Raw genomic sequence first — 14,828 nt, 5'->3', positions numbered from 1 at the left:
CTTTCTCAGCACAAATATGTTTCCTGGCAATAGATCAAGATGGTCCTTTTCTCACTTGACATAGAGACAGAGGGAGGGGGTACATTGAAGTTGTTGGCTAGAATCAAAACAGGGATGTGACAATCACATGGTCGCTGTCTCAGCCACTAGGCTCTCAGATGTCAAATAAATGTTTGCATATACTTTGCAGCAGGAAGCATTCCCTGACTCATACGAAGAGGTAGCACATTAGAAGACCGCCTTTGAACTGAGACTCATCACTGCAAGCTGTCGACTTCACCACCATGGAGATTGTGATTTTGATGATGCTCTTTATTGTAAGTGCGTCAGCGCAGTTTGGAAAGCATGTATATGTGCCAAATAAGCTAAGTTGGCATGATGCTCAAAGTTACTGCAGAAAGCACAACATTGATCTTTCCCCCTTAAGCACAAGTTGGGAAGAGGCGAAACTGAAAAAGGCAACAGCTGGGAAAGTCAGTGGGATGTTTTGGATCGGTCTGCACGGAGAATCAACAGGACACTGGCGATGGTCAGGAGGAGAGCTTGCAACCTACATCCCGTGGGGACAGAACCAACCCGATCATGAGAATGATGAATATGCTGTAGTGGTTTGTTTTTACAATTGTTCGACTGGATGGCATGATTTTCACATCACAGTTTTACAACCTTTTTTTTGCTTTGACGTGATCATGGTGGAGGACAAGATGACGTGGGAGCAGGCGCTGACGTACTGCGGTAAGAATCTCACTACCCTCACCAGCCTGATCTCCAAGACCGAGCAGCGTCTGGCCATGACCAAGATCCAGCGTCACGCCATCACTTACCCCGTGTGGCTCGGCCTGCGTTTCCTGGGGGACCGCTGGCTGTGGGTGAACGGAGACCCTCTGGAGTATGAGGCCTGGCCCCAGGGAGGAGATCAGGACCACCAGTGTCCAATGTGGAGACGCTGTGGGGCTTTAACCAAAGAGGGACTGTGGGAGAACGTGGACTGTGGAAAGAAACTCAGTTTCATCTGCGATTAAATCTCAATCATGTTCAAGTTATTGAGGTAAAACCTTATTAAGATGCTCAGTCCACATGTTATTCTTACCTTTTTACGGGATGCTTTACAATTTCCTAATTAATTAAGTGTTGTGATTTAGCTTCATCTTGTTTAAGTCTTTCAAGAGACTTTATAAACTAGAAGATGTTAGTTTGTTAGGAGCAACAAGCGTATATATTCCAAACAATCTTATCTTTTAGCACTTCATCAATTTCTATTTCATAGAACGACTTATATTAATATCTTTAATCAAAAACTTTTTACATGTAACACACTTGTTTTTGCGATAATAACTGTTGAAAATCTTATTTTAGTCCTTCCAGGACTTTACTTTTTTTTTTTTGGTGATTATTACAGTCAAATATTTCACTGTAGCTTTTCCCCAAATCAATCAAATTTGCCTGGAATTAAACGATTTTTTTTTTTTGCAGTAAAAATGCAGAAATTAAAAAACATTGCAAGTTGTGGAAAATGCTAACTATATATATTTATTTATATATTATATAAAACCCCAGGAGAGGAAATTAGCGTCTTACAGCAGCAGTAAGCCTCCTACGACTGGCTGTAGTTCTAAATGAGGAATTATTTTTGCTAATAAAGCATACATTTTGTTTGGAAATTCTTACTTTGTGCCATGATGCCTTCATCATAGCTTCCATTGAGTATGTTTATTGTGAATAAATTGCCAAAACGTTCTTAGTTCCTGTAAACATTAAGAAAATGTAATCTGCATGAATTATTACCACATTCTGTGACTTTCTGGAGGGATTGTGATATATTTGCTAATGAATGCCCAACATAATCTTGTTAACATTTCACAAGTTATATTTAATAATGTTCTTACGATGACTGGTTTTAGCTCGACAACAGTCACATCTAGTGTCTCTGACTGTGTTTAGTAGCAACGTGCATGTTCTGGTTTGTTCATAACATGGAAGATATTGTAGTTGGTATAGCTTCTATCTACTGTAGGAATAGAGAATGTGACATTCATTCAAAATTCAATAAAACCAATGTCAACGTCTTTTTGATTTCTAATAACAGAAAGTCTAAATTACTTTTGAAAAAAAAAAAAAAGAGTCAAATTTATTGACCTTTAAAATCGGGCAGGCACAGTGTCCGTCTGGGCAAACACATGCACAGACCAAATACCTACACTAACAATGACCATATGCAGTAGAGTCACAACAGATAAAGATAATCGACGAGGTGGGAATTATGGCACATGAACAGCATTGTTAGATACAGTTTGTGATGAACAGCAAACATCAAAGCTTTTAGAAAGAAAACTTGCTGCCACGTTGCACTAATCATGTTTGCCTGCTCAGCCTCACATCTCTCTCTGGTTTGGAGACAGTCGACACCTCAGCCCGCTCTGTAAGCTTAAACTATCTGCCCCCTCAAAGGAAGCTTCCAGAACAGCACGTGTTATGAATTACTGGCATACAGATTATAAATGTCTCTCTTTACTAACCGTTCCCGTTATATGAAAGATCACACTGGGCATCGGCGCCCGTCATGTCACCAAGACTTTCTAAATTCTTCAGATAGTTTACACTGTGGATGCATATTGATACACTTTGATCCGAACAATAATTAATTATTTCGAACTCCTCCACTAAAGAGAAGCCAGCAGCAGGACTGTTTATTGCGTTGCTGTTCTGCACACAATACCCACAAACCCGTTAGGTGCCATTCATAACATCCATAATCCACAACACTACGAGTGGTCAAAAACTCCACAGGGTGTCTCAACAGCTCAATTCCTCAAAAACAATTAAGCGCTGAAGTTACAAAACTCAGAAAAATCCACAAAATCCTGATGTCTCTAACAAGCCGCTACAGGTCTTAAATGTATTTTAGCTACAGATGTGACTTTTATTATTTCTGTAAAAATGCACCACAGTTATGTACAAAGTTTCAATTCGCATAGTTTTGAGTGGCAACAAAGGCTTTATTGTGATTATTGGAGTTAGTCTAGATTTTTTTTCCCCATAATGCAGCTGAGCAAGTACCTGTGATTGTCAAAGCATTAAGCAAATGTTTCCTTCAACAAGTAAGAATCATTCATTGCTCAATCTTTTGCAAATTTTACAAACATGGCAGAAGCCAGAGCTCCTCTCTTCATTCCTGCAGTGCTTCGTTTTCAGTTTCCTCGGCAGACGTGCGGTACACCAACATCCCAGGTGTCCTCTTTGTCTGGACAGCCTTTTTAAAACACCTTGTCAAAGCCAAACTCTGCTGCCGGGAAGAGTTATTGACCCTGTTCCCCTCGGGGTTGGAACATAAATAGAAGAAGGGAAGTTCATTTCACAGCAGGGAGTTTGACTACAGTCCAAGACTGACAGAAGAGGTGTAACATCACAACCTCAAACAGGCATATTTTACCAACATTTAAATAACAGCAAAAACACAAATACAAACACAGCATTCTTACTCTCTTTTTTTCACACATTTATCCACCTGGTTCCTCTTCTCAAAATCCTTGGGAGTGTAGATTCATTGTCTTTAACAAGCTCCTTAACTTCTTTTTCTTCCCGTGTCAGGCTTTCAGTGAAAAAATATATTTTATCACTCTTTTTTTTTTTTTTTGATGCTCCACACAGATTCTCTTCAGGATTTAAGGCCCATTCGAGCCATCAGCTGTTCATAGACAGTCCAAGCCATAGCAGCCATCAGAGTGCGTCGCAGAGACCTGGGCACAGCCCCGCGAAAAAACCCACCCATGCCGTGCTCCTGAGGGAGAGGACAGTGCAGGAAAGATCAGCGTGATAGGATCCTGGTGCAGTGGCCACGCTATCGTTTTAAAATAGTGCTGCTTCTCACAGAAAATGACATGCATGCGAGTACCCACCCTGTAGATGTAGCGAATAGCATCTGCTGTCCTCCAGTGCGACGGGCTGACCTGAATGTGGGTCTTCACCACATCTGCAGGCTGTGTGACCACCGATGCCATGACACCCGACACCATCCCACAGCCGAAGTTCACCAGCGGGGCGTAGGCTGCTGTCGTCACCTCTGAGAAAGAAGCCAGGTATCAGTTGGGTGCTATTGAACAAATTGCAAAATAAATACACATAAAATGATGTAACTAAAAACCTGTCGAATCACAAAGGAAAAGTGTGAGAAAAACATAATGGAAATGTGGTATTCATCTCATGTTATGTATTTGGGGAACTTTATAGTCTCCTTCATGGTTTGTATGTTTCCATCTGCCCCCATTTTTTTTTTTTGTCCCATGCTTCATATCCAGTCTGGTGATTTTGGTCACATTGGCTGCACCAGTGAGCCTGAAGTTTAGCAGGTCTGGGTGTGCAGACATTCGCATTTTCAACAAATACTATATTTTGTGACCTCCTTTTGGGTGCATCTGAATGAAAAAGTGAGGTGCACTGTTGTATTTTCGTTTTATTGATGCACCAACTATTCCACCCCAGCAAAGTGTTTTTGACTTTTTTCTTTCTAGTGTTTTTTTTTTGTTTTGTTTTTATTAATAAAACAAATGCCCATAAAATCAGGAGGATCTAAACAGCTGTAAAACTATTAGTAATGTAAGAGAACAGATGCATAAATGAAGCAATTCACAATGTATGGACCTCCGTTTTGAACTGCTGATCGAGCTTGGCTCTCACCTTGAGGCAGCGCTTTCTTGGACTGGCTATAAAACATGACATAGATGCCGGAGAAAGGAGCGTCTCTGAGCATCGTGGCGGTCAGCCCCGAGAACAGAGCCCTGACTCCTTCTGTCTCATACACACTCCTCAGAGCGCCGGCCACACTCACGTAGTTATAACAGCCACTCTGAAACAATAAACAAACAAACAAACAAACAAACAAAAGCAGCATGAAACATCTCATGATTGCTTTGGTAACAGCAGAAGTGAAGCCTAATCAGCTGAAAACACTCGTGTCATTGTTTTTTGGCATTAATGTCTTTAGTGACAGTAAAGATGCAGGCAAGAAAATGTGGGGACGGAAATATTTTCATGCTTACATTCTTCATTACATTTTTTTTTCCATTTATTTGACACGTGTCTCTTAAAGACCTTTTATCCCAGGATGATATTTCAACAGACAAAGTGGCTCAACAAAATACAGGAAACAGTGCACACCTTAAAATAGACGATAAAGACAAGTAATTGCTCATGACTAACTGACCGACTGAGTAGATTATACGACATTTTATTTCTTTAATTTGACTTGATCCATAAATCACACCGACCATCTGAGGTCGATGGCCTCTGACTAAGGTCTGTTAGTAAGTAGAGAAACTGGTATTCACCTCAAAGCGTGTCTTGATGACTGTGAATGGCAGCATGCAGATTCCAGCCAGCGCTCTGGCACCCGCTCCGAGCAGAACAGCCTCGCCAGCGTTGGGCGCCCGTTCCAGGAAGAAGTGCTGCTTCAAGGAGTAGAAGGTGCTGAAGTAGATACCGACTCCGGGGATGCAGCGTACAAATGACTGCGCAGGAAGAAATAACAGTTTGACATTTTTCAGTTCAGCTTCTTTGTTTATACATTGTGATGCTGTTAAAGGTGGTTTCAGGGTGTAATGCAAAGTATATTGGCGTCAGGGTGTCAATGCATTTTTAACATTTTAGTTCAACGACAATATTTAAACGCTAAAGAAAAATCATGCTACCGTTTCGACTGTTTGTAAATACTAGTTTTGTTTGACTAAGATCCTGTTCACACATGGCATTAATGTGTCCTGGGTGATTCAATCACAAGTGGACAGCTCTAAGAACAGCTGTGAAGGATCTGATCAGCATAGACCACATTCGGAAGAGGTCTGAGACGCATACGTCCCACTGAACGACCTCCTCAATTGTCACCCTCTGAATAAATAATACAAATATCTAATAGAAAAAAAAAACTGCGTGATTCTACCGAGCGCAGCTGATCTGCAGAGAAAGTAAAGAGATTTACCTACAAACTGAAGTCGTGGTTATAAAGCAGCTGTTAACTGAATAAAAAACAACAACAACAACAGGTTGTTTACTTGATGCTTGTTTCACCAAAGCCTCCTCTGGGTTTAGTTTTAAATTTTTAGTTAGCCTGGTCTTCGATTTCTGACACACATCAGAACCACAGCTGTGGTTTAAGAAGACTTTAATAAATCAATATTCTGAGCCTAACCCAACGTGATCAGGTCGAAACTTGTAGGTTCGTATTTGTGAATTACAAACTTGAGTGTTCAGACATTCACAAATACAAAATACATCATAAACTTCTGATAAATTAAAATGGAGGCTGGAGTGAGCAAGGATGTTTCTGTTAAATGCCTGTTGCTTAAGAGTCCTCTCTGTGTTTTTGTAAGGGTTGTTTATTTAGGTAATGCATGTGGTTTTTTTTGCATGTAGAGCAGGGAAGTGAGAGCTCATCTTAAGAGGTCCCTCAAGACGCATGATAATGGCAGGTGTGAACAGGCCCATAGAAATTTAAGCCAAAGAGGCAGTTTATTTTATTTTTTATTCAAGTGTCCTTGAATAGTTTCGACATTTAAAATGAAAGGCAGATTTCAAATGGCCGAGTGTCTGTCTGCTACTTGAGGCAAGGCAGGGAGGAAATGCTAATGTGAGCTGAAAGGTCGAGTGTCGGGGGATTGGTGCAGGAATACAAACTGCCTACTGTTCACACACAAACGTGCAACAACAGGATTTATACCTGCTGGATTCATTGCAAATGTTGAAAAAAAATAAATAAACAAGGTCAGTTATACTCACTGGTGAAACTCCTTTCCACAGACTGAAGAAATTCTCCGTCTTAATGACATTGATGAAAACGGCAAACATCCCCACCTTGGGTGCACTACAAGACGACATTGAGGAATAGTTAGAGACAGATTCAAATGTGCAAACATATAAAGATATAAACACTTAGACAGGCTGAAGATAAGCACTTGAGACTGCGGTGAGTGATTGTTGTGTACTGTTATTCCCCATAGACATTATTCTCTGGAGCTCTGTGCTAAAATGTAGAAAAAAAAGAAAAAAAAAAAAAATCCACTTTCAGATGTTAACATTTCCTCTTCCTGTCCACAGTGGTGATAATTCCAAACAAGCAGTCTGACAGTATGATTATATGGTGCTGGTGTGACTAATTGCTCTATATAGGTCATAACAACAGATTCAGGCTGACACTGCCAGCAAATTTTGTCCTGCTATGCACTCTGTGTGTGTGTGTGTGTGTGTGTGTGTGTGTGTGTGTGTGTGTGTGTGTGTGTGTGTGTGTGTGTGTGTGTGTGTGTGTGTCACACCCTGGCTTGGCGTTGTTCTGCAGGGTCTGCAGCCGAGTCTTGACCAGATCCAAAGGCTGGAAGAGCAGCGTAGAGCAGGTGCCACTGAGAGAGCCACACATAAATGCTTTAAGAGCTGGATGAGCCTAAGGACGATAACAGAGAGAGAGAGAGAGAGAGAGAGACACGAAGAAGGACGATAGAGAAGACAGGCCGAGGGATAAAAAGACAGAAGAGATGGGGGAATGGCAAAGAGAGGACGAGAGAGACAAGCGAGAGGAGAGGGAAATGTCGGACGGAGAGCACAGACAGTGGACATGGAGAGAAGAATGTAGGGAGAAATTAAAATTATGGACAGAGAGACAGAAGAAGACAGACAGAGAAAAGAGAGAAGGCAGAGAGAAATGTGTCATTCAACATCTTCCTCTGCACTGATCACCTCTTGTTGAATGGCAGACACATTCATACACAAACAACTGGGCATAAGAAAATGTAGACACGACAAAAATGTGGCTGAGAATAATCAACATTAACTTATATACATAAAACATACATAAACTGGACTTTAATATAAATATTTGTGACGTTTTCGTTGCAAGAAAAACAAGCCTGTAGCACAGAGCAGAGGCCAGGTTCCTACAGCATGCAGCTGATGGAGATGAGCAGAGACAACACACACACACACACACACACACACACACACACACACACACACACACACACACACACACACACGCTGAATTTAGCTTCATCTGAAGGTAAACAGTTGCACAGAAGTCATGTAAACAGGCAAAAAATGCTCATCTGAAGGCAATGACCACAATTTATGGCGTCAATAACAACACATCAACATGTCAACAACACATGCCGACACCAAACACGTGCCACTTAAGCACACACATTGGGCACAAACACACACACTCCTACCTTCCCCTGGCTGTCAGGGGCTCGACTCTGAGAATCCTGCTTTTCCTGCATTTTGCCCTCTTTCACCTCCTTCTCTGTGATGCTGCTGTTACAAACAGCATATTACAAAATAAACCTCCACCTCGCTAACAAACCTTCCTCTCCCCTCTTTCTCCCCGTCTCTCCCACCAGCCCACAATGGCTTTCTCCTGCTTCTTGTCCTCCTTCCCCCCCGTTTCGCAGCCAAAGCAGAAGCTTAATCCAGCCTGCGTTTTTCTGAGCTTTTATCTTTATCTTTCAGGGACACACTCACACATCTGTATTGCGCTCTCCACCCTCTGCAAAGCTCACTGCTAAACTGCATCTTTGTCAAATGGCATGAGTCATGAAGTGGTATGTGTGTGTGCACGCGCGCATGTGTGTGTGTGTGTGTGTGTGTGTGTGTGTGTGTGTGTGTGTGGACTTTCAATGTTGGTCACAGAAAATGTATGTTACAGGAGTATATTTGCACAAATTATTAAGCAGCCATCTACAAATTTGCTTGCAATCAAGTGTTCCTCTCCGCTGGTAATAAAACACAATTAATGAACATATTTTGTTTTCTTTTTACCTTGGCAGGAGAAAGCGAGGACTGAATATTTATGACTCATTTAGACTAAATGTGACACAAATAGCGAAGAGGTGGATGTTTTTGTTTGTTTTTTAACTTCAGGCAATGTGCAGTTATGCTGTACAGCAGGGGTGTGAATCACAAGAAGCCCCAGGATATGATACCATCACAAACAGTTTGCAGTATGCCGAGTACTGTAATAACATGTAATGCAATTTAGTCAACAGTAAACTATGTTCCCAACTTTATCAACATGTTTTATCTAACAACATAAAATGTTCTGCCTGTTCATCTCACATATTTTTCCCAATCATTTTTATTGCTGCAAAATTGGATCAGACAGACTGACCAACACCGTCATAAAAACCCATCATAAATGTTGTACACGCCTGACAAATGTATTTATATAATGCGATATTGATACTTGTTTATTTATCAATACAATATTGCCACATAAACAATGCCAACACTATGCTGCATCAAATCTTCCCTCCCCTCTAATATAAAGTAAATGTTTCCACAGTGAGAGATTTCTTATAGTTTCTTTCATGATGAAGTTAACTTGAATGTCTGTGCGTGTATTAAGTCTGACAATGCTGTAAGTCAGTAAGCAACACTGCCCGATACGCATCAGACTTTAGTATGATTTTGACTGTGTGTTACTCAGTTTACTACATCACAAAACTGATTAAAATCACACTGATTAGGGTGACCAGATCCCCACAAACCAAATGTAAGAAACAGAGTCTGTGTTGGACGCATTACCAATCGCATTAAAGGTGGTATTAAATCCTGATAAGTCTATCCAACTTATAAAATAAACACGCATACAAAATGCAGGTTAGAGGTCGGGCCTTTAGCATGTGAAGGACATAACATAATACAGGAAGCATAAAACAAAGCTGACGGTCTTGTGTAGTACCAGCTTGCTGCCACGGTCCTGTATGATTTACCTCCTGTGGTTCCCAACAGACGGATAATTTAGTAACTCGCGTTTCACCTCCTGTTTACTTTTCAGTGGGGACATGTTTGTTGTAACAGCATGTCCGGATGCTGAGTTTTAAAAAAAAACTACAGCCGGTCAAAATGTGGGATATCATCTCAATACGTAAAACAGGAAATGGGATTAAAATTGCGACGTAGTCCCGATATGAGCGCAGCTGGTCACCTAATCTGTGATACAGGATATCATCACCTGCAAGATTATTCACACACACACACACACACGTTACCAACATCAAAGTGGATAGTTTCACACACGGGATTATCCCGACTAACAATCCCGACTAACAATCCCTACTTTGTCGGGTGAAGCCGGTGTTGCATCGCCTGCCGTCAGATCACGTGACTGTGCGACACTCACCGCTGCTGACTCCATCTTTGAGCTGGACGCGGAGTCGGAGGAGTCCAGTTTGTTTTCCTGAAGCTGGTTAAGTTCAGCCAACGTTTCTAAAAAAAATAATATAATAATAATAATCATGAATCACATTTCAAAACAAGGAGGTCGCCCGCGTGTCTCGCCGGTAGCAGCCGGCTAGGTAGCTGAGCTCGCTGTCAAGAGTGTGTAAAGGTTCAGTGAAACAGTTTCACATCAGCTCGCAGATAACCACGTCAAACAACAAGTGACCGGTTCAAACAAACTTCTCTACTCTGGAGGGAAACGCCGTAAAAAAAAAACAACAACAACCTCGTTAGCTTAAAAACATCCAGCTGCTGATTTCTGATGTGAAAAAAAAAAAAAAAAAAGTCAACTTGCTAGCAGGCTAAGTTAGCCGGCTAGCTGCTCTTACCTAACGTTGCGGTCTGTTGTGGCGCAGTGAAGGTGACGTCACGGTCACCGCGGCTCGCCGCACAGACTCCATGCTGCGTAATCACCGACACAGTTTGACAACTTTATCTAAAAAAACCAAAACAAAACAAAACACTTACTGTAGTCTCGACGGGACTTTCTGTCCAGGCTCGGTAGCTACCGTCAGTGTTGGCTCGCTCACCTTCAGTAAGTTGATCAACTTCAAATCGTCTCTCGTCTAAAGAGACAAACATTTAACGACTCGTGTCCCAAACGGAGGGTTTGTTTTTTTGTTTTTTTGGGGACACATCTGCATTTGCACGAGGCGCCGAGATGTAATGAACTGAAACGTTTTTAAGTTTTTTCCAAAACCAAACCGCCGCGTGCAGACTCACCTCAGTGCATTTCCGGTAGCGGCCACACGGTGGCGCTGTTCGACCTTCTGACAGTCCCGAGAGGAAACATCCTGCAGCGGACTCGACACCAGAAGGACTGTAAGGTTCAAGTTTTGCAATATATACGCTCTATGGTTTTACAACTACCAAGACATTTGTTACAATGGTCAACAATTAAAAAAAAAAAAAAAAAAAAATGGTCCCATTTGTCTAATAATTTATTACAACTATAAATATAACATATTTAGGGCCCGAGCACTGAAAGTTACATTCCACCATTTTGAATTTAGTCGCCATTTGACCCAAAAATGACTTTTAGGTCACTTTTTGCTGTAGTATGATTTTTTATTTTTTTTTTTATTTTTTTTTCATAATTTGGATTACAAAGGGGGTAATCTAATCCCAAACCTTCTAGTTGATAGGCAGCATTGCTAACCACTGAGCCACCAATCTTCTCAGGAGTCAGATAACATTATGACTAATCTTTGGCTCACTGCAACCTATAACTCCACCGTCCACAAATATTCATGCAAATGCGACCAAAGTTGCCGCAGACATTCTTTGGATAGTAGATATGCGTGTTTTCAAGGGGGTCTGCAGTGATATTAAATATCTTACTGTAATGTGTAGTGAATGCAAAACTTTTTCAGTTTTTCCAAACGTTTCCACTTCACTAAAAGTTGAATCACCACCAACAGGTTGATATTAATGGTTCAAATTCCACCTGTCTATATCTAATTATATACATTATATATACATATATATAATATATATAGTGACTCAGCCGACACTTTAGAGTCTTTTACCTGTTAAGTTAACCAGTGTCGGCCGAGTCACTGGAAGCTCTGAGTGAACTCCGTGAAACTCTTTCTCCTGCCGAAGATAGTCCAGCGGTCCACGACGAGCCCTGCTCAGGTGGTTCATGGTTCATGGAGGGCGAGTCCCCTTCATAAGCCTCACGGAGAGCGAATCCTCGTCAGGTTAAGCCACGTGATTCACGGAGGGCAAGACCTCCTACTGCGAGTCCCTCTAAGGGTAAAGCCACACGGCTTCAGGTTTGTACGTTTGTACATACCGAACCAAAGGTCAACAACAATATAAAAAACAAACCAAACAAAAAGTCCAAAAGAGACTTGTTTTTTTCTTCTGGTTAGAGCAGTTGCCTCCTCACAGTGAGAAATAACTTGAGGCATGGCATGTCAGTTCAGAAAAAGGTCATATGGATGACTGATAAAAAAAAAGTCATTCAAAATATCCAAAGTATGTTGTCCAAAATATGATAAAACAAAGTCATATTATGTCGTACAAAAGATTCAAAGAAAAGTCATACTAAAGTGACCCAAAATACATTTTTGTATAGAGTATAGAATATATAGTATAGAATATAGAATATATAGTATAGAATACAGAATATATAGTATATAGTATAGAATATAGAATATATAGTATAGAATATATAGTATAGAATACAGAATATATAGTACAGAATATATAGTATATCGTATAGAATATATAGTATAGAATATATAGTATAGAATACAGAATATATAGTATAGAATATATAGTATATAGAATATATAGTATATAGTATATAGTATAGAATATAGTATAGAGTCTATACTATATACTCTCTATACTATATATGCTATACTATAGAGTATAGCATATATAGAATATAGTATAGAGTATATAGTATCGACAAGGCAATTCGGCTAAGTTTGATGTTTCTCCGTGACACAGGAAGTTGATGTTTAAGGTCAAACGATGCTCCAAACCTCACGAAACTTGCTTTAGGTGCCAACTTTTTATGGGTTTTTGAAGATGTTTTGAAGCCACCAAAAAAAGCCTTTTTTTTTTTTCTTTTTTTTTTTTTAAAGAAGAATAATGAATGCGATCGAGAAAAATATTAAAACTGCAAGCGGAACTATGCGGACCTTGGCGTGCTGCTGGATGCCCGACTTGCAGTGTGCGAGGGGCCACATATCACTGGCTTTCAGTTTTAATTATAGTTTATAATTTTAGACCTTTACTATGAGACAGTTTTTTAAGATAAGAGAAAAAAACTTTATTAATCCCACAGAAGGCAAATTCAGTCTTCACAGCAGCTGAAGTATAGAAAGTGCAGATGGAAAAAAAAAATACAAAATAATTCAAATGCAAGTCAAACAGGATAAAACAAAAAATATTATTGTATATTACCTGTTCTATAAAATAAGGCTGACATTACATATGAAATATGTAAAGCGTTCTCCTGAAGTGTAAAAGTATTTCGATTTTTGCCTATATTTGGCCTCAGGATCAAATGATGCTTTTCCATGTGTGCGTGTAAACACTTGAACAAAAAAATTATTTGAATTCAGTGTGAAAAAAATAATTGTTTTTTTCCATGACAGAAAATATCAATCTGTTAGTAGAATCAGTAGAATAAAAAGTAGAATCTCTTAAGGCCATTAAGAGTAAGAGCAAACAATCCTCATTAAGGATTACTAAAATTTTTGGGTAAAACGACTACAACTACATCAGCCATTATATAGTCTCAGACTTAAAGAAATGTAGACCTAGTCTTTAAAACTACAACTTTTCAAACAAGAAATGAGGAAGTCAAATGCATTTGATATTTCATAATTTTATTGCATTTAGCTATTTTATAAAATATAGAGTAGCCTTACAATGTTGGCATCAGTGACCTTTGATAGTAGGGTGTGATATTTATATATATATTTATATATATATGCTGGATTCAACATTTCAAGACTTAAGCGTTGATAGAAAACTCTTCTGCTGTGGAAAGCTAATACATGATGACCCACCACCAATAACCAAAGTGTAAAACCAGTGAGAGACAAACGCCACTCTTACAGATGATAGTAAAACATGTGTACCAACCTTTTCACCAACATTATAGCATTTTATCTATACCACACTTCAGTGGACATTCCCAATCTTGTGTGTTTTATCCAAGTTGGCGCTGTGCAATTTTGGTCGAGGTAATAACACAGTAAGCGGAAGAGCATACAGTTCAGATAGTTTAATAATACCAACTAATGTGAACTGTAGTTTGTTACTGCATCAAAACTCTTGATGACTGCAAATGACTGCAATGCAATGGCTTGATAAAAGAGCAGTATTGTTGATATAATAAACCCATTAAGTAGAAAAATAGAGCAAGAAAGGTTTCTGTAAAGCTTTTGTAGAAAAACATTGCTTACATTCACCGAGACGAATACGATTATTTGGCCAAATATAAATGCATCACAGAAAGGAACAAGGGAAGTACAAGTTTGAGTCCTTTATAATTTGCATGGCTAAAGTTTTACTATATTGCGGGACGACTACATTCTATAAAATATTTCCCTTTTGGCTTCTCCTCCGTTCACTCAGCTGCAGGCTCCGATGTCTCAGTCGGCACATCCACATCCTCATCGCTGTCCAATCCACTGCGATTCATGGTACGTCGCAAATTGAAAGGCAAGTCTCCACGTCTTTAAAACAAATCAGTTAAAACACCGTCAGGAGCAGCACAAATACGTACAGAAGTAGCAATGATGAGACCGTATTCATGAGTGGAGTCACAAGCAAAGTAACGACCTAACCTAAGCAGTGATTTTGTGCTGCACTTCTGGGACTCACGACAGACTTTTTGAAACATATCTCATCTGCTGCTCTGCCCTTAACTTAGTTAAAACTCCCAAAACCCTGGACCCTACACTTCCCATAATGCAACTTAATTCAGCTTCTTCTTTAGTACACTTTCTGGGCCTCGACTTGACAGAGCTCCTTCAGAGCCCCAGAAGACATTACATTATACAACTTTTTTCTCAGTCAGAGCAAGAACTAATCGTCAAGTG

General features: G+C 39.9%; 3 protein-coding genes across 7 annotated transcripts in view; 1 reads left to right on the top strand and 2 right to left on the bottom strand.

Annotated features, from left to right (window-relative positions):
• The first annotated feature begins 689 nt into the window (after positions 1-689).
• On the top strand, positions 690-1,022 carry LOC138208699 (dromaiocalcin-1-like). Its single transcript, XM_069166774.1, has one exon. It carries the CDS (start codon positions 690-692, stop codon positions 1,020-1,022), a length of 333 nt encoding a protein of 110 aa, XP_069022875.1.
• Positions 1,023-2,975: 1,953 nt separating this feature from the next.
• On the bottom strand, positions 2,976-11,001 carry slc25a38b (solute carrier family 25 member 38b). 5 transcript variants are annotated; one of them, XM_069167578.1, is made up of 9 exons: positions 10,788-11,001; positions 10,587-10,693; positions 10,097-10,245; positions 7,302-7,426; positions 6,769-6,853; positions 5,325-5,504; positions 4,675-4,843; positions 3,897-4,060; positions 2,976-3,778 (listed from the first exon to the last, which is right to left on the bottom strand). In XM_069167578.1, the coding sequence occupies exons 3-9, from the start codon at positions 10,172-10,174 to the stop codon at positions 3,656-3,658; spliced, it is 924 nt and encodes a 307-aa protein (XP_069023679.1). In that variant the 5' UTR covers positions 10,175-10,245; positions 10,587-10,693; positions 10,788-11,001; the 3' UTR covers positions 2,976-3,655. The 5 variants fall into 5 exon arrangements, with proteins under 5 accessions (XP_069023679.1, XP_069023680.1, XP_069023677.1 ...); XM_069167579.1 differs by lacking the exon at positions 10,587-10,693 and having other exon boundaries at positions 10,726-11,001; XM_069167576.1 differs by lacking the exons at positions 10,587-10,693; positions 10,788-11,001 and having other exon boundaries at positions 10,097-10,558.
• Positions 11,002-13,590: 2,589 nt separating this feature from the next.
• Positions 13,591-14,828, bottom strand: part of LOC138208791 (myosin-9-like) — a 31,460-nt gene continuing 30,222 nt past the window's right edge. The window contains exon 43 of the mRNA XM_069166908.1: positions 13,591-14,462. Within this exon, the coding sequence (XP_069023009.1) occupies positions 14,354-14,462 (109 nt within the window). The 3' untranslated portion in view covers positions 13,591-14,353. The remainder of the gene's footprint in view (positions 14,463-14,828) is intronic.

This window comes from Embiotoca jacksoni, unplaced genomic scaffold, assembly GCF_022577435.1.
Source record: "Embiotoca jacksoni isolate LCO1_2020_lvr unplaced genomic scaffold, fEmbJac1.0.p SCAF_4, whole genome shotgun sequence".
NCBI lineage: Eukaryota > Metazoa > Chordata > Actinopteri > Embiotocidae > Embiotoca > Embiotoca jacksoni.
This window is presented reverse-complemented; position numbering and strand designations above follow the sequence as displayed.